The sequence below is a fragment of the Eretmochelys imbricata genome, chromosome 10 (genome assembly GCF_965152235.1).
Source record: "Eretmochelys imbricata isolate rEreImb1 chromosome 10, rEreImb1.hap1, whole genome shotgun sequence".
NCBI classification, from domain to species: domain Eukaryota; kingdom Metazoa; phylum Chordata; order Testudines; family Cheloniidae; genus Eretmochelys; species Eretmochelys imbricata.
Genome location: NC_135581.1, coordinates 78,566,884 through 78,589,648, shown reverse-complemented (window position 1 = coordinate 78,589,648; position 22,765 = coordinate 78,566,884). Strand labels below are relative to the sequence as shown.

Sequence of the window (22,765 nt, the reverse complement as noted above, 5' to 3'; positions counted from 1 at the left end):
TTGCGCTTTGGAAGGTTTTCTTTGGCTTGGATTCTGCAAGGTGCATAAGCCAGTTCCAATGTGCCAGATGTGCATGGAATAGGAAATGCACTGGCCGGTCTCCAGGCAAAGCGGGACCTACCGTACAGTAGCAGCTCTCCAGGAAAATCTCTCGCTGCCAAGAACTAAACGTGATGTCAGCCTTGGAAGTGTGTCAGATTAGCAAACTTTTGTTCTTTGCTCTTTGTGAAGCATTAATCTGCCAAGGCCTGTGCGATAATGAGTCCCCTCTCTTGCTACATCCTTGAAGTTTTTTTTTTTTTTAAACTAACCGTATTCAAAGATTTTCACATAAATACTTTGGAAGCTTTCAGCTGGTGATAATTTAATTTGATTGGGACACATCCTGTCCTAAAGCTGGTCCTCAGTCTTTATTCAGTGTGGTTAAAAGAGGTGCTAGAGTACCTTACGGTAATGGCCCAGAACATGACAGCATAAAAGCATGATCGTGCTGTCTTGCGGGCATGACTTCAGAGTGCTCTAGTGTTTATTGTCAGAGCAGGCAGAACTCCTCCTCAGGTCGGTGCTCCTCAGTGAGGACTTTGGCCCATTGTGAATAGTAATTGACTGTTTATTAACCTGAAATGAGCATTTAAATCCTTTGTCTCGCAGCCCCACTCACGATTGTCATTGGGGCTTGGACCCAGAACTGTCAACACAGACCTCTGCCACTTGAGCTTAAGAAGTAACTCCATTAGTACCAGCCACTAGATGGGAGACCAGACACATGCTGTGTGAGGGTGTTGAAGGCATGTAACGCCGAGCTGCCTTATCACTACCTTTTGACTCACTTCTCAAAGTTTTATTCTGCTGCCACGCAAATGCAAAAAAATATGGTAAGGAAACAAAAGGACTGATACTGTGGGGTCCTCTACCCCCTGGTGCCTCAAGGGTCACAGCCCTCTTTCTGCCTCAGGGGAACCACAGGGCCTGCCTGCCTGCCCTTACCCTGCTGCAGCCCTCTGCAGGCTTGCAGGCTTGCCTCTCCTGGCCCTCCAACCCTGCAGGCTTGCCTCTCCTGGCCCTCCTCCTCATACAGAGCTGGGTCCAGCTGGGAATCAGAGCCAAACATTAACTGCGTTCAGCTGGATCAGCTGGTTCTCAACACCTGTCTGCTGGCCTTCTGTTGAGGGCTTGCTGCTGCCTGGCTCTGCAGGCCCTTGGGTTGCAGACAGCCCTGCTACCATCCCTTCTCTTCTCCGTGTTCACCTCTCTTTATAATCCTCCCTGTCTCTCAGGTCCATAACCTAGGCATCATCTTCAGCTTGGACTTCTCTTGGTCCACACATCATGCCTATGTGTCAATCTTGCCTATTCTTTCTGCATAGCACCTGTAAAATACGGCCTTTCCTGTCCATCCACCCAACTGAAACTCTCCTCCAGGCTTTCCTCCAATCACATCTCGATCCCTGCCACATCCTTCTCTCTGGGCCTTGTCCAACGCAATCTTACCCCAAGGAGACCCATTCAAAATGCAGCTCTGACCATGTCACCCCTCTCGTGGAGTCCCTCCACTGGCTCCCCCTTCTCTTTCGCATCAAACATAAGCTGCTTATTTTCACTTTCAAGGCCTTTCATGACCTATCTCCACCCTACCTACCATCTCTCCTTCACTAGCAAAATGTCAACTCCTCCATGCCTCCCTCGCTCGCTTGATACCTTTTCAAACAAGCCCCTTTGTGCTTTCTCCCCTGCTGCCCCTTGCACTTGGGAGAAGTTCCCTGTACACATCTGCAGACTTAACTCTTTGTCCTTCAAATCCCTCATTACAATGCCCCTCCTCTGTGATGCCTACAAAATACTTGGCAAAGTCAGGAGGCTGGTGTGTTGAGACCCACATGCTGACTAATACTGTCTCATTGTTCCCTGGAGCTCCCCAATCAGTCTGCCTGTTTCTTGTCTGATGCTTAGATTGAAAGTTCTTTGGGACAGGGACCATCTGTCTGTTCTGGGCTTATGCAGTAACTAACACAATGGAGTCTGGCTCCATGGCTGGGGCTCCTAGGCATTACAATAATACAAATACATAATCTAGCTGTTGTTGGAAATGTTTATTAAAAACACAGCCCTTCTCTCCATTGAACAAAGCCATTTCTCTTCTGTTGAGCAGTAACCCTTTTGTTTGCCCAGGCCGTGTAACAGAGATCAAGGACATATTTGCTTCTGATATCTGAAATGTTACCACGTTGGTATGTCCCTGGGTAGGTCTTTCCTCCTCTCTATTTTAAAAGGCAAATTTCCAGAGGGGCGGGGAAAGGAACCGCAACATGTGAGGAGACAAGTTCTGTTACCAGACACAAAGTGCAAGCTCCCAGCAGACACATGGCCGACTGTTACCGTGTATCCTGCATGTGAAAATCGTACTCTCCGAGCCCTGCTTTTGACCCATCAGTTGCCTGTCAGGAATCTGTCAAATTTGGCTGGATTGCTAGCTCGCACCAGACGGAATTATTTATAGTTTTGTAATCCACGAAAGCAAGGGGATCAGTTTTACCCCTACTCAAGTTTAAGCCTTGAGCCGCTCAGCTCCAGTTGAGCGTGTGTGGGTCTAATGGTATTCTCGGTTGTATGTCATCACATACACATATGAAAGGTGTAAAAGCATCCAGTTGCTGCGAGTCGATGATTCATACTCTTTCTACTCTCTTATTATTCATGTGTATTCCTGTAGTGCCTGGATCAGGGCCCATTATGCCGGGTTGTGTACTAACATGTAGGGAAAAGTAAAGTTTCTGCCCCATTAATCCGAAAGGGGCTGATTGAATTCCATTTAAGTCACTGGGCATCTTTCCACTGACTTCAGTGGGCTTTGGATCAGGCCCAGAATTTAAGAGGTGATTGAAATGAACAAGCAGGTGGAACGAGGAGGAGGGGTACAGGAAAATGAGCATGTTTCTGCTTAGATTAATGTTGTGCACGAAGCAGATCACCACCTGCCGAGCCGTTATCAGTGCAATAGATAAGATTAATATAATAATGCCCTGCAGAGCCTGTTTCAAAGAAGCTAGTTTTGATGGAAATCTAACACTTTAACACAAGACGCCAGGGCCTGCTTCCAGTCTCAAATGCACACTGTGTATTTCCGTGTGTCTCAAGCGTATCCCCCCACACAGCTGGTATAGGTACAGTATCCAATCTAGAAAGTTCGGCAGCAATTTACAGTCTGGTTCTGAACAGGACAGTGACCCGTTTGCGTGAATGGAATTTAATATCGACTCACCTCAGCAGTTACCTATGTCTAAATCTGAGCTAGCGAATGTTTTTCCCCAAACCCTTTCCCCCCACCCTTTCTTGTTTTGTTCTCAAGAAGTTATCAAGGTGTTCTTGATTACCCTGAGGCAGTCTGTAGATAATGGGTAGACAGGTGGGAGTACCCTCTTCTCTAAAAAGCTGTTTTGTATGTACCACTTCATGTTGCTCTCTCTGAAATTCCCCGCGCTGGATTTAGAAATCCAGGCAAGTAGAATATTTTATGTCATGCTGCATGTTTGCGTTTGAAATTACCGTGAGAGCTAAGAGGAAGCTATACCAGCAGGTCCTAAATTCAGAAGTAAATGTAATTCATAAGTGCAGTCTCAACGTTTGACAGCTGACATCTGAAGGGACCTCATGACTATTGGACCAGGAGTCCACTTAATTAGAAATAGCCCTGGAATAACCATAGTTTCTATATTATATTGGCCAAGCACATTCTATTAGCTGGTAAATTCTTTTCAGTTTGGATTCATTAGCAAATTAACTCCAACAGGTAGGAAGGGGTGTGTGTGTGTTTGTTTGTTTAAACAGAGCCATATCTCTTTCTATCGGTGCATGACAATGAATGGAAATTGAAAATAGTTTGCAGCATTTAAGAATCCTGTTTACATTTGTTTTTCCTCTGTTGTGATCCTTTACCTTGAAAGTACTTTACCTAGTATGGTGTTTTGAACCACCCTCCTGCTACATTTCCAGAGGCTGTAAGATATTTCTCTCTGTCCGTTAATGTTTGTACAGTTCTTTGAATATCTAGGACCAAATTATGATGATTTTTATTGTGGTCGTGCCTCGCACCCAGTCAGGGACCTGGGCCCCATTGTGCCTGGCACTGTGCAAACGAACACAAAGTCCCTGCCCCACAGAACTCCTCACCCAGGATTTTGATAATACGCAACAGCAGGCGAACAGGAGCAGGGGGGAGGATGAGGTGACAGTAGAGAGCCGCAGTTGCACGCTTAACTTATCACAGCAGTCATGTGGAAATCAATGAAGCTGCATGTGCTCACGCCAGGTCTGAATTTGATTTGTCCAGTGCTATGTTTAGTGCTAAGCCGGGGCAAGTTGTCACATGTGTCTGAGCAGAAATTCTTCCCTTTCCTAATTAAGACTCATCATGGTCATACACTAAATGGGCTATTCATGACCCAGGCTGTTATAATGGCTGCACACAAAGGTACCAGCTTGGTGTGTACACATTTTTAGCTAGCACCAAATGGGCCTTTTCTGTGCCCAATTTTCCTGTGCATTGTGGTTCTTTGGAAATTTGCTCTTCAGAGTAAAAAGTGAGTGATTAGGCTCAAAGATGCCTTGTAAAGAGGTGTGGAGAAAGCATGATCCAGTAGCACTAGCCTGTGAACCAAATTAAATTCCCTGTTTTGCCACAGGCTCTGTGGGCGACCTTGGGCAAGTCACTTAGTCTCTCTGTGCCCCAGGTCTCCGTCTGTGCAATGGGGATGATAGTGCTGCCCTGCCTCCCAGGGGTGTTGGATAAATACATTAAAGATGCTGAGGTGCTCTGGGACTATGCTAATGAGGGTCAGCCAAGTACCAAAACCAGACCAAAGAGAATTTCTGTACTAGTCGCTTTACCATGCTGTTAGTAGCGAGACCATATTACGACGTCAGTAGTAATAGTCAATGTATGCAGGACGTATGGTGGTGTTTTCAAAGCGTAGCTAAGGGAGTCAGGCACCCAAATCCCGCTGAAATGCAATGGGAGTTGGGCACTGAAATAGGCTGCTTTTTATCTGATGCTTCCCCGGCACCCCCAAAGCCTTTTACTGCTGTTAACTAATTAATTCTCACTAGATTCCTGTGAGAGAGATAAGTGTTATCTCCATTTTACAAGTAGGGAAACTGAGGCAGAGAGGTCAAGCGACTTAGGGCGATGAGAAAGTCGGTATCAGAGGCAGGGTTAGAATCTGCTGCCTTGCAATGTAGTGCTCAGACCGCTACCACACTACCTCATCCTGCGAGGTTTATCATAGATCAGTCTTTATGGAGGATTAAATAAGGCTGTTAAGATACTTAGGATTTCTGAGGAAGTGCAAAGAAATCAGACCCCTACCATAAGAAGTAGCAATGGATTTTGGACTAACTGGTAGTAGCAGCAGCTCTGAACTTGCATGCCTCAGTATTTTGTTTTGAGGGCTTCCCCCTCACATGTTATATAAATACAAGCTGACTAAGGTTCATATGACATTCTACACATAAACTGTTCTACAAGAACAACTGTCATTGGCTGAGAGCCCTTTGAAGGGTCTCAGAAAGCCCCTTGTTGTCCCGCCAGAGAATAATATATCTCCTCAGATTTGTGTTCTTGCAAGTAATTCATCACTCCAGATGTGTCTTCTGTCCTTAGTTTGACTGATGAGTTCTCCTCTGCCGTGCATACTTTGTTAACCAGCTTTCTGCACTGATTATGTCACTTTCCGATTGTGCTCTTTTTGGTAACCTGCTGAAGGCATATTTTTCTCTTTACCTAAAATACCTTTCCTTTTGCAGTGTTATTTATACCAATGTGCGAGGCTTGGCCTCTCTCTCTCCTGTGCCAAGAGCCACTCAGGATACTGGTTATAGCTCCCTGAGTCACCTGCAGCCCAGACCCAAGTATAATTTAGAGCTGCCTAGGGAGTGCTCTAATTTACACCAGCTAGCTCTAGTCCCTAAAGGACCGGATACCAGTTGAGAATTGGTGGAGTTTAGGAGCCCTGCTCCCAGCCTCTGCTTTGCCCCCGTATGCAAGGATGTGGGGGAACAAGTGGCACAGGTGCCTGTTATACCAGGGTACACCAGCTGAGAGCTCCCTGTGCAGGATGAATTCTCAGCTGGACACTTACTGCCAGTCTGCAACCACTCTGCCCCACCTGACAGCACAGAGGGGCCCAAAGGGAGGGAGAGAATCACAAGTGCTGTGATTTGTACCATTCTGTCATGAGTTAAGATCCTGTCTCCTACAGAGCAAACTTGTGAGTGATAGGAGAGACGGGGGGACACTTTTTAGAGTTCGGTCTGAACTGAAGCCCTGGATTCAACCCTCCAAACCTTGGGTCAGGTCAGATCAGCGCTTTATGGCTTGTGCCCACCCTTGCTAATTCCAGCTTTGTCACATCTTGCCCATATGTATTAGCATCACAACAGAAATTTCAGCATGGGAAGAACTGGAAACCCAGTGAGCGCCCAGAGGGGGCGATGCATTTGTGCTCTGCGTGTAGCAGAATACAGTGCCTGCAGGTAGGCTGCCATGCTGGGTAATTTCACATGGTCTCTGCAAGTCCATGTGAAATGTGTAGTCGGCCAGCAGCTGTGTGTTCTGTCAGGGTTTGAACACTGGAGGGGAGCGGTGAATAGTGCACGGGCTGCCGCATTGCTTTCTCCCTCTGTGGGTTGTTGGGGTGTGCCTAGCATCCCCAGGCTGATGCTGCAGATTGGGACACCTTTGTCTGCTGAGCTGCTGGGGCTAATGCAGGGGTGCCCAAGCTATGGCCTGTGGGTTGTACACGGCCCACCAGAGCATTTCATAAGGCCCGCGGCCTGCTTCAACACAATATACTAACGGCCGATTCATTAGCGGTTTGTCATCATGTTTACATCATTTTAGTTGACACAAGGAAGTATCAGGAAATACTGTACATAGAAACACACGCGAAACAAGCTGAACTTAAAATATAAATCAATACAGGTGACTTTAAATCTTATTAAAATATAGGTAGAATCTGGCCCTCGGAAGGTTGTGCTTAGGTTTATGTGGCCCTCCATCCTGAGTAGTAAGGTTGGGCCCCACTGGGCTAAAGCATGGAAGACATGAAACAGGGTTTCCCTGACCAGGATCAGAACACAGACCCAATAAATTCTACCAATTGTGTAGGAGACGAGAGCATTAACTAACCAGCAGAACACAAAGCTGTGAATGCAGGACAAGAGCCAATATTCTGTGCCACCCTGATGTGCTGTCCAAGGTTGGACGGTGCAAGGGACCCTGGGGATCTTGGATGTTACTGGACTGGGGAGGGGGAGACTTCCCTTCCAGGGGTGATATCAGAGGCATTTCAAAGGGGGGTTAGGTGCCTCCCCGTGGAGCTCAATAGGAGATGGGCACCTGGCTCCCATTTATGCCTTTGACAGTCAGCCCCAGAGTGGCTACAATACTTGTGTTTGAAGGGGAACCAAGAGGTGGAACGAGATGTTTTGCTTACTCAGCGCTGGAGGAAGTATCTTGTTAATGCCAGATACGTGCGGGAACTTGTTCAAGGGCTACTTATGCTTGTGAAATTCTGACCTCTAGTGCGGCTAGCTTAGGTCAGTGAGACCGATGGTGATCTGCTGAGTGAGTGCTGGTCCTCAGAATGACACAGGCTTATGGGCAGGTTTGAACTTATCTCCCCCGTCACAGTGCTGGGATATGCACCTGCACTTGTGCGCCGCATTTGCTGGTAATGATAATTAAAGTGCACGGGTCAGAAACACAGACTTTTCAATCTTGGAGAGGGTTTCTATTGTTCTCCTTCCAGGGACCATGTGCCCCTTCTCCTTCCCATTCCATGCATGTCTGAGAGGTATGTGCATGATTACCTACAGCTGTAACGCGTCTGGATGGGCTGAAAAGGTGCTGAATGTAAAATCTTGTCCTTATGTCGAGGGACTGGATGGCTCAGAAGCTTGATAATGGCAGTATGGACAGGTTAACTCCTAGGCTGTTGCTTTGACAATTAAATGAGCTAGTTGGGGGAGGGGAAAAAAGCAAATGTACATTGTGAAAAATTTGTTTTAAATTTTCTGAGAAATTTTCCATTTTCCAATGAAAATTTTCTAAATGATATTTTTCAAAAGTGTTTTCAAAATGTTTGAAAAATGTCTTTTCTTCATTATGATGTGGAGAGGGGGAACCCTTCCTCTCACAGGGAGAAAGTTTAAAAAAAGAAAAGAGAAAGGCGGCTTTTTTCCCTCCACTGAAATGAAACAAAAATGTTGAAATTTTTAATTTTAGAAATTTTTTTTTTGAATTCCCATTGTATTTGAAATAGCACTCGGCCTGGCTCAGACTCTTGGGGTGGAGAGAGCCATTGGAGCTTTGTGGAAGCTTGAATCCAGATATGGGCTTGGCAAATGTAGACATGTGTGCTACAAAATTATAAACTCCAATGTTTAAAAAGTCAGCCGCAAAAATACCTGCCTATCTAAGGTGCTTTTATAGCCTCCACCACCCTAATATCTGAGCATCTGGCAATTTTTCATGTATTTAGCCTAACGATACTTGTGGAAAGTTGGCAATTGTCATCTAGATAGGTATTGTTATCCCCATTGTATATCCGGGGAACTGAGACACAGAGAGACTTAGGTTGGTCTACGCTACGCTACACATTCCGGGGCATGGGTGAAAAAGCCACAGCCGTGGGTGACATAGTTATACCAACCTAACCCCCCCGTGTAGACAGTGCTGTGTGGGCAGGAGAGCTTCTCCTGTCAACTTAGCTACTGCTTCTGAGGGAGTTAACTACGCCGATGAGCATCTTCATTACAGAGCTACAGCCGATGCAGCGTTTTAGGTGTAGACTTGCCTGAAGTGCCTTGCCCGAGGCCATACAAGGTGGGTGAGGTAATATCTTTTATTGGACCGACTTCTGTTGGTGAGAGACAAGTTTTCGAGCCACACAGAGCTCTTCTTCAGCTCTGGGAAAAGAACTCCCAGCCAAGTGCAAGATGGAACAGCTTGTTCGGCATAAGTAGTTAGCACATTTTGGAAGGGACCATTCAAGGTAGAGTGGCCTGTTGACACCAGTGTAGTCATAGGACATGAAGAGGGGGTTGGTGGGTTACAATCCGTCCAATAACAGATATGACCTCTCTAATATCCTTGGACTGACATGGCTACAACTACACTGCATACACAGCTATACAGGCTGTCTGCGGTAGACAGGTTAGCGCTGTAACCACTAGGCCGTCCTTCCTCTACCCATAGTCAGCTATGACATCTATTAGTGTCACTGGTTGAGAGGGACAGAATTAGTCATGAGAAATGGAAAAGTAGCATAAATCATAGTCACCAACGGGCGCAGTCCTGCAAGATACGTGTGCGCTTCCTGTGGGGTGGGAGCGCTTGGTTGAACTTTGGCCCAAAGGAAGCTGCAAGAGAAACGGTGCATCCCTGTCTGATCTACTGACACGTACTTATTCCGATAACAAATGACTTACCCTCGTCGAGGATTTGAATTATGGTCCAAATCATTGCATAGCTTGTTTTCATTCTGTTGGAAAAGATGAGTCGGCATTTTTACCTTACTAATAAAATAATTCTGATACTATACAGAGCACCGATGGTGCTGACTGTGTTGAAAGACTTCGCAGACTTCAGTCCTGCAAACACCCCAGTGATGGCAGGCAGTGAGTATTACATGGGAAGGGGAATAAGATAGCTATGCCCCGAAGGAGAGCAGCACTGTGAAAACACCAGTTGTGGTGGCTGGTTTGATGCAACACGGAAGATAAACTGAGGCATGGGCAGGGCTCTACTCCAGGTCTGAAGAACTAAAGAGGTCATGGGGGGTGGGGAAATTTATATTCAGCTTGGATGAAAATTAGTTTCTTTATCATCAGAACTTTTTAACCTGCTGTTAGTTTTCTTCTTGGCTACAAAAGGCCATTGCTTGGATGAAGGGGGAGGGGGGGAAGGCGCCGTTATAATCTGTAGGAGAGTGCATAGAGGAGAACACGTACCTCTGTGACTCTGAGCTGAGACCGCGGATCAGTGGGCCTCTGTGAGCACAACTGCTTATCCCTGAGCTAGCTGCAAGATGACAGGTTTTCTGCACAGCAGGGGGTCACTAAATTAACCGGGCACTTGGGCCGTGCAAATTCCTTCTTTTCAGTTGCACCTGGAGCTTCCGATGCCTAGAAACAATTCCATTACCCTGCATGTGTAATTTTGCGTGTCATTGCCCCTAATTGCATGCTTAAAGTGCGCGCTTTTAACATGCAGCCCTTTTATCAGCAGTAGGTAATAGAAGGTTTAATAGGGTGTTTGAATTCCTATAAAATTAATCTGTAGCTTTCTGTGATAGGGGACAGGCAGGGAGCCATGTGGTTCATATCCAGTGTTGATAAACTCGTTATAGAGGCAGGAAACATTTTCGATTGGAGCAGTGACAAAATAATTTGGAGGGGAGCCATGAAGAGAGTGGATGTGATGCTTCTAGCACAGTGGAGATTGCTGGCGTGTGGAAGCAGTGTTGCCAGCTAACATTGACTTAGTGTCTCTGGAGACCTGCAATAGCAAATGCATTTTATTAATGACAATGTTCTTTAGAAAATGCCGAGGCATTGTTGCTAGAGGTGGAACTCGATTGCAAGTGGGATTTTTTGTGTTGGTTTGGAAACGTTCCAGACCAAGACCTGTTCCATTTAACTCTCTCACCGCTGGTAACTGATCAAGGACCTCACTGCGGCAAGCAGGCTGCCATAAGCTTGGTAAGACATGATGCAGTCTTCTCAGTGTCCAGTAGTTTGTAGCTGTAACATCCTTCCTTTTGACTGAGAGTGGACAAACCGCACTTGATGTAGAGTTTTAGGAACTGTTTGCATAGATCATCATGGGGTTAGAGTGCTAAGACAGTGGGATGGATATTTTGGCCATTTTTCTGTTGCTTGTTCTTTTTTGACTTGTTCGTTTACCTTATGATAAACCATAAGCCTTGTGTTATCAGCTATCCAACACCTGCTTTAGTGGGTATTCCCAGTTTTTCATTTTTTTCCTCCCCTCTTGGCCCTTGCTGTGTTTCTCTCGTGATTCGTTGCTAATTAGCCCTTGTTCATGATCTTGTTACTGTGAGATCTCTCTGGGTGAATCTTTTTGTAACCCAGATTTGGTTGTCAGCTGAAGGCTGCACTGCTCATGTCTAGCTATCGAGGTCTGATTCTGTTCCTGTCCATGTTAGTTGGGGTTTGGCTCTTCTGTAGTGCTTTGCTCTTTGTTTTTTACCAGTCAGCCCACAGAGATGGAGTTTTGAATGCAAACATGTAAAATACCCAGTCTGTTAGAAATTGTGATAAGCCTGAATCAGATCCCCAGGTCTGACCCCTGTTTCCGAACTTTGTGGCAATTTACATTTGGATCCAAATCTGGATCTGAACTTCTGGTCTTGTGCTTACTTATACAGGGGGCTCTGAACACCCTTGAAGTTAGGACTTGGCTTATGACTACCTAGTCCTGGGAGAATTCTGTGCCAAAAAATTAAAAATTCTGCACCAAAACAATAAAAATTCTGCACACAATATTTTAAAATTTTGCAAAATTCTGCAGATTTTATTTGTCAAAATAACACTACATAATTACACCAGCTTCAATTATTTTGGTAATTTATTTCAAAATACCTCTCATAAATATGTCTGTTACAATACAGACTCACGCAAAAATTCCCCCAGGAGTAGAGTTAAAGAAACCCTTATGACAACCCAGTTCTAGTTTCTTTGCCTCCTGTCCCCTTCTCAAAAGCCCAGCTGGGAGGCCAGAGACCCACAACCCCTCCCCACGAGTCCAGCTGTGGGGCCCCCCAGCCCAGATACCCACACCCCCTCCCCTCCAGAGTCCAGCTGTGGCCCCCCCAGCCCAGACACCCATCCGCCTACTGCCCAGGGATCCAGAAGGAGAAACAGCCTGTAGCTGGGTCCCAGGCTTGTGTGGAGTTTCCTGCATGCTGCTGTCTCCTTTCCTCAGGGCCTGCAGGAAACTGTAGCTGCTAGGAAATTTCTACTCTTTCCTCCCTCTCCCCCAGGCAGTGTCTTCTGTGCACAAGTTGGGCTCTGCTGGGTCCAGCGACCCCTTGTGGTGGCCAGCAGCACTGCAGCCCATTTCTGGGGGTGGGGGAAAGGAAATTATGTGCAAAAACATTCATTTCTGCAAACTTCTGCATTGCGCAATGGTGCAGAATTCCCACAGAAGTAGACTACCGGAAAATGGCCTCTCTCCCCATGTGCATCCAGGTTAAACAGGGTGACTGGGTATTCTCAGCAGAAGACTCCCTTCTTTATGGAAAAGAAGAACTTAGTAAGGGTGAAATCAATAGGATTACACTATAAAATTACACTACAAAATTAAAGGATCTAAGAACACAAAAGAATTTCGATAGGCTTTTAGCCATCATGAGGAATGCTATTGCAGGGAGATAATTCTCTATTACATCCTATAAGGTAGTTAAAGCCCATAGGAAAGCTCTTATTTTTTTTAATTTTGTAGGACTTTTCCTGTGTGTTTACACATCCTAGGCGAAGAACAGTCATTAAGTTTGGTAGGAAGCAGATTCCTACCCGTGTTGAGCCGAGTTCTGCCCCTGGGGTAAGCTGGCTTCAGAGAGACTTGTGCCTGCCGATGCTAAGGGCATAACTGCCAAGTTTTCTGCAGCTCTATGTGTGATACTTCATGCAAATGTCTTGGCTAATTTACATACTTGGCCCATAGCCATAAATATCAGTTTATGCGCCCTGCCCCTAGTGGGGGCGAGGGATTGGACAGGGAGCTGCAAGGAACTGGACAACTGTCGCTTGGGTAGGTAAGTGGGTGTCTGGCAGTGTAGGAATAGCTGGGACGATGCTGGAGGGAGTCGGGGGCTAAGTGGGCGGTGCTGGGCTGTCTGGGATAGGTGGGTGCTGTGCTGTGGGAGTAGCTGGGGTGTGTGGGTGGGGATGTCTGAAGGCAGGTGCGAGAGTCAGAGGCTGTTGCTGGCTCCCCACTGTCTTTTGTGCCCGATGCTGCTGTTACTGCCATCTCTGCAGCGTCTGACTGCACCTTCCCCGCTTGGATCCAGCAGCGGTGTAGAAACACAGGAGGTAGGGAGGCTGTCTGCAGAGCTGGCTCCGTAGCCCAGAGGAGACGCTGCAGGTCATTCCCGGAGCCCAGCTGTGCAGGAGAGATGCGCGATGGGCGCTGCTGCTTGTGGGTGACACGTCAGATGCCAGACCCTGGCAGGGCTGAAGTTTGTGTGTTTATGTCCGATCACGTGAATCGCAAAGTGCCGGGACATCTGTTTGTATAAATCAGGACACAACCCAAATGTCTTTGCCTTGCAGGGAAGCTGGTGCAGGGGGATTCTCTGGAGCTGAGCTGCAGTGCTGCCTCTGCAAAGGTGACATTAGACCCGAGCCAAGCCGTGGTGCTGGACTGTAACCTGGCTTCTGTCGAGCAGTTGATCAATATCACCTGGAAGAAGAATGGGTTCCCATTAGTGGAGCAGGAGCACCTTCTCGTGCTTCCAAATGGATCACTCTTCATATCGTCCCCGACTGCTGCTAAGGAGAGTAAATATCCTGAAAGGACGGGCGCAGAGGGTAATTACTCCTGTGTCTCCCAGAGCTCCCTAGGCGCGGTTGCCAGTCAAACGACTGCAGTTAGGTTTTCAAGTAAGTATTTCTCTGGTATTGATACAGACTCTTCGGCCTGGCTTAAGAGCTGAGAAAGAATTGTCTAGGTTCCTTTAAATGCTGGCAAGCCTCAGAATTGTCTGTAAAATAAGTTATGAAGTCATCATCTTTTTTCCCCCTCCCAGTTACATTTTAATTTCCCCTGGAACCCTTCCAGATTCCCTCCTGACAAGGCCCTCCTGTTTGCAGAAAGCCAGCCTTTCCCTTTGGGCCACTATCTTGTCAAGTCCTTTTGTTTCAGGACACAAGGTCCGTATACAGCATGCACTGTATTTCTGCAGTAGTAAAGAAAGGTTCAGTAAGGACTATGATGGCCAGATCCTCAGCTGGCCTAAATCAGTGGGAGTCAATGGAGTTATGCCTGCTTACGCCACTGAGGGTTTGCTACCTTCTAGCATTTCTTCAATGACAAAAAGCAATTCCATCCTGTGCTGACCTTGTGTCCTTCCTTCTTTATTCAATCTCTTGATTGGTTGTTTTTGCCTCAGTGTTATTATAGAAACTGTGGTCCTGGGTCTTGTTAAGTTGAATTATAATGGGGTGTGTGTATGTATAATTATACTGGCACATCCCGAGCTGCACTTTGATTAGCTGTTGATATTAATTAGTGTTACCCAACACATGGAAAGAAGAGTAGCTAGGAGAATGACTTACATGGGACCTGAGTAATGAGATCAGAGGTCAAAATATTTTCGTAGCATGTCACCATTCACCTAATTCCTTTGGGATCTGGTAGATAATTAGCACTGCTTTACGCTCGTTAAATATGGGGAAGTGAGAGGAGCTGTAGTCTTTGAAAGGTCTGTCCTGGCCCCTAAAGATCGTTCTCCTTTTCTTTGGTTTTAGTATATTCAGATCACACATTAGCACAAAGGAGGAGTGGGGGGAAGTGGGAAAACAATACTCTAGAACATTGGAGGCTGAAATAGACTGTGCTGGGGAACAAGGGAAAGGACAGAAGGTTTGTGCGTGTCTTTGAATAATGCAAAGGCATCAGACATTCTGACTTCTCCTCCTTACCGAAGAATTCCATGCTCTAATTGCAAATTACCTGCTGGGCTGTGGTAGGTCCGATCTCCCTGGCCCCATATAGAGGTTGATGAGTCTGCTACAGCTGTGGTTAAAAGAACAGAGGCCTTTTAGTGCTGACAGTAGAAAACGCAGTATTTAAGACTCAGAAGTCCTTGGGTTGTTCCCCACTTGGGTTGGCAACCCACACAGGTGTGTCATGTTACATGTAATCCGTTTAGCTGTTAACGTTTTCTTATAACATGTTTTCTGTCATTGATGGTGGTGATTTTTTTTTAAGTTACCTATGTGTGCGTCAGTATAGTCCCCTTGGAGTGTGCCACATTGACATTTGTGGCGACTGAAGCCCTCTTTGCTCATAGAACAGGTCTAGCACAGGAAATGGGGTCCAAGCTTCCGCTCTCTGTGCCCATCCAATCGGACTACCACGCCCCTCAGTGGGAGGATCATTCAGACCACTTGACTATTCAGTCCTCTCTCCCTCTGTTGCAGTAGCACTAAGGATCTCAGTTATTGTCAGTTGTTTGATGGTGGTTTCTATGATGTGGATACTGGAAATTGGACTGACACTTAGTGTATCTTGCTGTGACTGCGTGCTAGCTACCAGATGGAATTTACTGATCTCTTAAGAACATAAGAATGGCCATATTGGGTCAGACCAAAGGTCCATCTAGCTCAGTATCCTGTCTTCCGACAGTGGCCAATGCCAGGTGCCTCAGAGGGAATGGACAGAACAGGGCAATTTGGAGTGATCCATCCCATGTTGTCTAGTCCCTGCTTCTGGCAATTGGAGGTTTAGGAACAACTGGAGCATGGGGTTGTGTCCCTGATCATCTTGACTAATAGCCATTGCTGGACCTATCCTGCATGAGGGTATCTAATTCTTGTTTGAACCCTGTTATACTTTCGTCCTTCACAACATCCCCTGGCAATGAGTTCCACAGATTGACTGTGCATTGTATGAAGAAGTACTTTTGTTTCTTTTAAATCTGCTGCCTGTGAATTTCATTGGGTGACCCCGAGTTCTCATGTTATGTGAAGGGGTAAATAACATTTCCCTAATCTCTTGCTCCGCACCGTTCATGGTTTTATAGACCTCGATCATACCCCCCCTTAGTCGTCTCTTTTCCAAGTTGAAGAGTCCCAGTCTTTTTAACCTGTTCTCCTATGGAAGTTGTTCCATCCCCCTCATCATTTTTGTTGCCCATTTCGGTACCGTTTCCACTTCTAATATACCATTTTTGAGATGGGGCAACCAGAACTGCATGCTGTATTCAACACGTGGGTGTACCAGGGGTTTATATAGGGGCAATATGATGTTTTCTGTCTTATCCATTTCCTAATGGTTCCTAACATTCTGTTCGCTTTTTTGACTGTCACTGCACATTGAGCAGATGTTTTAGAGAGTTATCCATGATGACTCCAAGATCTCTTTCTTGAGTGGTAACAGCTAATTTAGTCCCCTTCATTTTGAATATAGTTGGGTATATTTTTTCCAATGGGAATTACTTTGCATTTATCAACATTGAATTTCTTCTGCCATTTTGTTACCAATCACCCAGTTTTGTGAGATCCCTTTGTAATCCTTCGCAGTCAGCTTTGAACTTGACACAAAATTACTCAAGATAGTTTTCTGTAAATTTTGCCTCCTTACTCTTCACACCATATTTCAGATCATTTGTGAATATGTTGAACAGCACAGGTCCCAGTACAGATGCTAGGCCGACTCCGCTATTTACCTCTCTTTCTCCATTTTGAAAACTGACTATTTATTCCTGCCCTTTGTTTCCTATATTTTGACCTACTTCTGCTCTATGAAAGGGCCTTCCCTCTTATCCCATGACTTCTTAGTTTGCTTAAGAGCCTTTAGTGAGGAACTTTGCCAAAGGCTCTCTGAAAGTCCAAGTACACTGTTTCGTCTGGCACACTCTTGTCCACATGCTTGTTGACCTTGACAAAGAGTTCTAACAGATTGGTGAGGCATGATTTCCCTTTACAAAAGCTGTGTTGACTCTTCCCGAACAAATCGTTTTCATCTATGTGTCTGATAATTCTGTCCTTTACTATAGTTTCAACCAGTTTGCCTGGTACTGAAATTAGGCTTAGTGGCCTGCAATTTCCAGAATCGCCTCTGAAGGCTTTTGTAAAAATCGGCATCACATTACCTATCCTCTAGTCATCTGGTACAGAGGCTGCTTTAAGCAATAGGTTACATGCCACAGTTTGTAGTTCTGCAATTTCATATTTGAGTTCTTTGAGAACTCTTGGGTGAATCCCATCTGGTCCTGGTGACTTATTACTATTTAATTTATCAGTTTGTTCCAAAACATCCTCTATTGACACCTCAGTCTGGGACACTGAGAAAAGAACGGATTAAGAGTGGGATCTTCCCCTCATCCTCTTTAGTGAAGACTGATGCAAAGAATTCATTTAGCTTCTCTGCAAAGCCCTCGTCTTTCTTGAGTGCTCCGTTAGCACCTTGATCATCCAGTGGCCCCACAGATTGTTTGGCGGGCTTCCAGCTTCTGATATACTTAATTTTTTTTTTTTTTGCTGTTAGTTTTTGTGACTTTAGCTAGTTGCTTTTCTAATTCTCTTTTGGCCGGCCTCACTAAACTTGACTCTCTGGCCTCTTGTCCTAACAGCTCTTTTAAGGAACCAGAAGGGCATGATCAGCTCCCAAAAGATTCTGAGACACAGCTACATGAAGAGCAGCAGGTGAACAGGTGCATTATAAACTGCATCAGAGCCACAGTAGGTTGAATTTGGGCTATCTTTAAATTAGGGCCTCAATCAGCTGAGCTGTGTGTAAGTTATAATGTAGGGATCGAGAACTGCAGGGCACTTGATATAAGCAGTGTGCATCTGTGGTGGCTGCCATCTTGGCTGTTGCCAGGGATTGAACCGGGGATCACCAGAGCTAAAAGCCAGTGTCTGTGCAGCTTGAGCTAAAGAGCCAGGCTCTCTAGCTGATAGATGTAACAGTCGCATCCTCTAGGGATGGGCCTAGAGGGGGCACGTAGCACACTGTCTCTGTACGGGCTGAGGGGAAGGCTCAGGTGAGCTAGGCATCCAGAACAGCAAACGATGATTAATGGGCATGGGGGTCTCAAAAATGGAAAGAGAAACCACAGTGGGATTGAGAGTCTCAGGACAGGGCGGGAAGAACAATTCTGTGAGATCCTGGCATAGGTGGCCACTAAAAAATTTTGGAAGCATCATTCTAACTGCAAGGAGCCAAACTGTGCACTGAGGTTCCACCTGAGGAACGGACACTTGCCGTGCTGACCTCCCCTTTCTTGCCCAGAAAGGGTCTCGGCTGCTTCTGTTCTGCTCCGACCTGTAGGATGACCCTCTCTGGGTTCAGGGATCTGCAAGTGTGCTCAAGGTTGGGCCAGCGCACAAACATACCACTTCCACCCCGCAGAGAGCCAGAGGATGCGTGTTGGGAAATGCCTTTAAAAGCAGGGAATGGGAAGTTGCTTGCAGGCCAGTTTCAATCAAAAGTGGCTTCAGATGACAAGTGCTGCAGAGCAGAAGGCTCTTGCACCAAGAGTGATTTGAGTTAATACATAGAAAGGCATGACCGATAATGTGGCATGTGGTTGGTTGGCTCTCGTTTTTTTGTTTGTTTTGTGGTTCCTTATCTAACCATTACCTCTTCGACACAGTGAATGAGACGTGTTGGTAAATAATGGAGAGAAGCTAAGTGGCACTTTTGCAAAATGTACAATAAAAATCAATGCATCTGTCCTAGCTGGGCAGTTTGTTGTAAATTACAGAGCTAAAGTTTAAATAGCAAATAATTTTAAAGACATTGTCAATTTGAAAATCACACTTTTCTCAAAATCCTGTTGTTTACTAGTACTGTGAACTTAGAGAACAATATTTCGGTCTGTTTTCTCAGTTAGTCAGTGTTGCTCTTTCTCCTGAATAGATGTTCTCCCCTGTCATTTGTTTTGGGTTTTTACACATGGCAGTCGTCTTCTTCTTAGTGTATACGCAATATGCCTCAGGTGGCACATGACCGGGATTCATCATTGAATTTGGTCTGCTGGTTAGATCATTAGCTTCCCTGGCCCAGGCCAGGTACTGACACGGTGCGCGACGTGAACGCTGATCCATGCCTCCCGCACATGGCAGTAAGGGACGGAAAACACAAGAAAGAGAAATTGTGCAACCACAAAACTTGGCAAGGGGAGTTAGGTTGGAAACACAATCTGCTCTTAAAATTACTTGATTTTGGATGAATGGTATCCCTTTAATGTGGGCGTTTGCCTGCTAATTATTATTATTTGTATTATGGTTGTGCTTAAAGACCACAGTTACAACAGAGGTCCCATTGAGCTACGTGTTGAGATACAAACACATAGGTAACTTAAAAACAAATCTACACCACGAACGACAGAAAACATGTTATAAGAAAATGTTAACAGTTGAATTGATTTCTATTTAACGTGACACATCTGTGCAGGTTGACAACCTAAGTGGGAATCCAAACCAAGGACTTCTAAGTCTTAAATATTGCATGTTCTGCTGTCAGCGCTAAAAGGGCTCTGCTCTTTTAACCACAGCTGTAGCAGGTTCCTCAACCTCTATCTGTGCCCACCAGTAGTGGGAGACAGAGGGCCACACAGTGTAAGCATTGGTTACAGGTATAAAACTTAAAGGACCCTATGTATGATGCAATGGATGGATTTACTGAAAGCAATGAGTTCTTACAGGGAGGTAGTTCACAGTGATTGGCACTTTGCAGGACGGGGCCCAGTACACAAACAGCATTACTCATAAACCGCAAAAAGGAAACCAAATATTGGAAATGTTGAATGTTGAGGGTTGTACTCGAACTTGTCATGAATAGGTTAGTATGGGAGGTGTGCGTTTCCCTTTAGAAAGGGAGGTCTTCATTGGCATATCTCCTCCTTGAGCCAGTCTGAGCAAAAAGCAGGCAAAAAAGAGAAGAGGCGGGGTTGTTCTAAATGGTACATTAGCTGAATTAGCGAGACCTGACGGTACCGGGGACCCTGGCAGGTGAAGTTACCCCCTACGTTTTGTAAAACAAGTTCTTAGGAACACTGATGAACGTTAGTAATGTTTCATTGAACTAAACAGAAAATGTAACAAAGGGAAATCCAATGGCGTGCCAAAGTGCTCAGATATCATGGAGTTGAGTGCAGAATGGCTAATCGGACAGATGGGTGCTCTGACACAGTAGTGATGTAGGTGCTTTAGGACTCAACATTGTACAGGCGTGTTTAAATATCTCTCCCTTCCCCCAGACAAAAACCCAACAAAAAACTGTTTTCATTGTATTTTTTAAGGTCTGGAAACATTTCTATTACTATTAGATTTCTGAAAACAATTTAACAAAATCTAAATATTGGGCTTAAACGAAACCTGCGGTGTACCTTTAATTATAGCCGTGTTGGGAGACCCCCAGTAACTGTAATTAGAAACAGTTACTTTTACATCTGGGTTGCTTTGAAATTGGCGTTGCTCAATAACATGTTGCTGGTGTAATAAGTTACTGTAAATGTATTAAGTGGCCTTGGTAATGGGTAACCCGCAATAAAGCAGTAAGGATTTGCAGTAACATATTACTCGTAAAGTTCCAAAGTAGCTACAAACTCTCTTTTTTTCCTTGTTTCTGCCTGCCCTGTGTGTGTGTTTCTTAACCTCAGCTTGGATGCTGCAGTTAGTGGTACCCGTCTGGGCAGAACTAGTCAGGCTGGCCAAGTGACTTGTATGGTATGTGCCGGCATAAATAACTAGAAGGGCTGCTGGGAAGACTGACGTGTCGTGTTTTCCAAGGAATTTATAATGATAGCCTGCTGCAGACTCCCAGATGTGCTGTGGAAATAGAATAAACTACCTTTAAAAAGCAACTGAAATTTGACCCACGTTATGCATTTCTACACAGCACTGCCTAGCGCGTAACTGGCTGCCACGCACAGGTTTCTGACCCACAAACACATTATAATTTCTCGAGCGTGCGTTTTGGTTTGTACACTGAGATTCTGGGAGGGCCTGTTGAGATGGTGTTGACGATTCCAGCACTGGTGCCAGGCGGCGAGGGAGCATGGATTTTTTTTAAAGGCAGTCCCTGGGCCCTGGCATATTTTAAAGACCAGATTTGGGGGGGGCTCTTTGGAAAGGGCCTTTCAGACTCGCCATTTCAGACTCACCATTGAAATGCTTGGAGTCCACTACGTGTACACTTCTGCCAAATTTGAAACTGGGATTAGGCGGCTGCAGCTGGTCATTCCAGCTTGATCCAGTGATAGCTACTGCAGCATAGAATCATAGCAGCATGGTGGGTCCAAGCCGATTCTATTACTAATGCCTGTAGCTTCAGTGGGGCCGCTTGCATTATGAAGGAGGGTAGGGTCAGTATGGAGTGCAGCGGGATCTGAGAGCTCCTGCTACTGGAGCTTCTGTGGGAGCTCTGTATAGCCCCAACGAAAACCAAGAGGCACTTCCTCAGCCGGTGTAATTTATCATAGTCCCATTGAAGTCAACAGAGCAATGGCAGCTTATAGCATCAGCGGAGGATCTGCCCCCAGATGAATTGGCTAAAGATGCTGATGAAACAATTCTCATGAGGAAATAGTCCGGGGAATTTTGCTGGCTGACACTGAAGGGGCCAGGACCTGACGGAACTGGTAAAAGCACAAGGTGGTTTAGTTTGGAGGCTGAGGCCCTGTTTGGGAGCCAGTGGTCTCTCTCTGTGAAGGCTGTGAGCTCTTCCTGGGCTGGGTGTCAGGTGTCTCCTCTTTAGTGACGCCTTCTGTTTGTGAAAGCTCAGTTCTGCCTTCGCAACATAAGGTAGCAGCAGGGTAGAGGCTTAATCTTTGGCAGGAAAGAGACTTGAGGGGAGTCCAAGCTGGCAGTAAAGTGAGAGCTTTATTGCAGACAAGCTGTTGTCCTCAGGCGCCGGGTGTAGTGATTTAAGGCGCCACGGGAAGTAGCCGAGGAAGGTATAATGGATTTTGGTCCCAAGTGCTACATTCCTCCAGTTCAGTGACTGATTGCAGGTGCCAAAGAAAACCAGGCGGTGCTTTTATCCTCAAGGCTGCTCAACCGGGCAATGTCCACGAATCCAGCCCAACACAGAAGGAGCAATCTGACTTCTCAAGCTCCCTGTGGTGTGCGCACCATGCTAAGAAGAGATGTAAACAGACCCTCCGCTTTGCAGAGTAAGACTTGGGTGGATCAAATCTTTCATTTGCTGTCGTCCTCAGAAATGCGTGTCACAGCGGCAGATTCTGCGCCCTCCTGTCCACTCACCTTCTCTTAGATTGAATTGGCAGTAGAGGCCTCACGCTCGAGTCTGCACCTTTGGTGCCCACGTGCCAATGTGGTTGCCCAAATGTGGAAGCTTGGCATCCCGCTGAGGTGCCTATGTTAGAATATAGAACCCGCAGAAGGCACCCTTATCTTGTCCCATTAGAGGCTATTTAGACCTTAAGGCCTCATAGGGTTATAAACTATTCAGCCTCGCTACATTTCTCCCAGAATACACCGGTGAAATTTGCCCCTCGCCTTGACTCCAGGTAATTTGGTACAAAGCATGGAAAGTATAAAGGGGTGGAGGGGAAAACCATTCACGTACACAAGGGAGACCTGTGACCCAGCATACGAACCTGCCCCTCTTGAAGAGTGAGGAGAGCCTATGTTTGCTTCTGACTCATTGCCAATGCCTGCCTGGTGGAGGCAAAAATACACGGAAATGGGCAGGCAGGTTTCTTGACCTAAAGAAAAGGGTGTGGGATGGGGAAAGAACTGTCCTCAAAGGCTGGAATGGAAGCACAGAGAATCAGCGTGCTCAGACCAAGAGAAGAACAGCAGCAAGCCCCAGTGTTCGAGTGTCAGATTTCCAGTGGTCAATGTGACCTTTCCCAAGGAGATGCACAACCCAGGCCTGGCAGGGATTGGCTCCTCAGGCCTTCCTGCCCAATCCCCTTCTGAGCTTTCTTGGTCCCAGAGCCAGGATTCAGCAAGGCAGCTTTCTCTAGGGCTGCTAACTGAGAAT

General features: G+C 46.0%; 1 protein-coding gene across 1 annotated transcript in view; it reads left to right on the top strand.

Annotated features, from left to right (window-relative positions):
• IGDCC4 (immunoglobulin superfamily DCC subclass member 4) overlaps positions 1-22,765 on the top strand; it is a 176,887-nt gene that overhangs the window by 42,900 nt on the left and 111,222 nt on the right. The window contains exon 2 of the mRNA XM_077829341.1: positions 13,354-13,683. Coding sequence (XP_077685467.1) covers positions 13,354-13,683 — 330 coding nt within the window. The remainder of the gene's footprint in view (positions 1-13,353; positions 13,684-22,765) is intronic.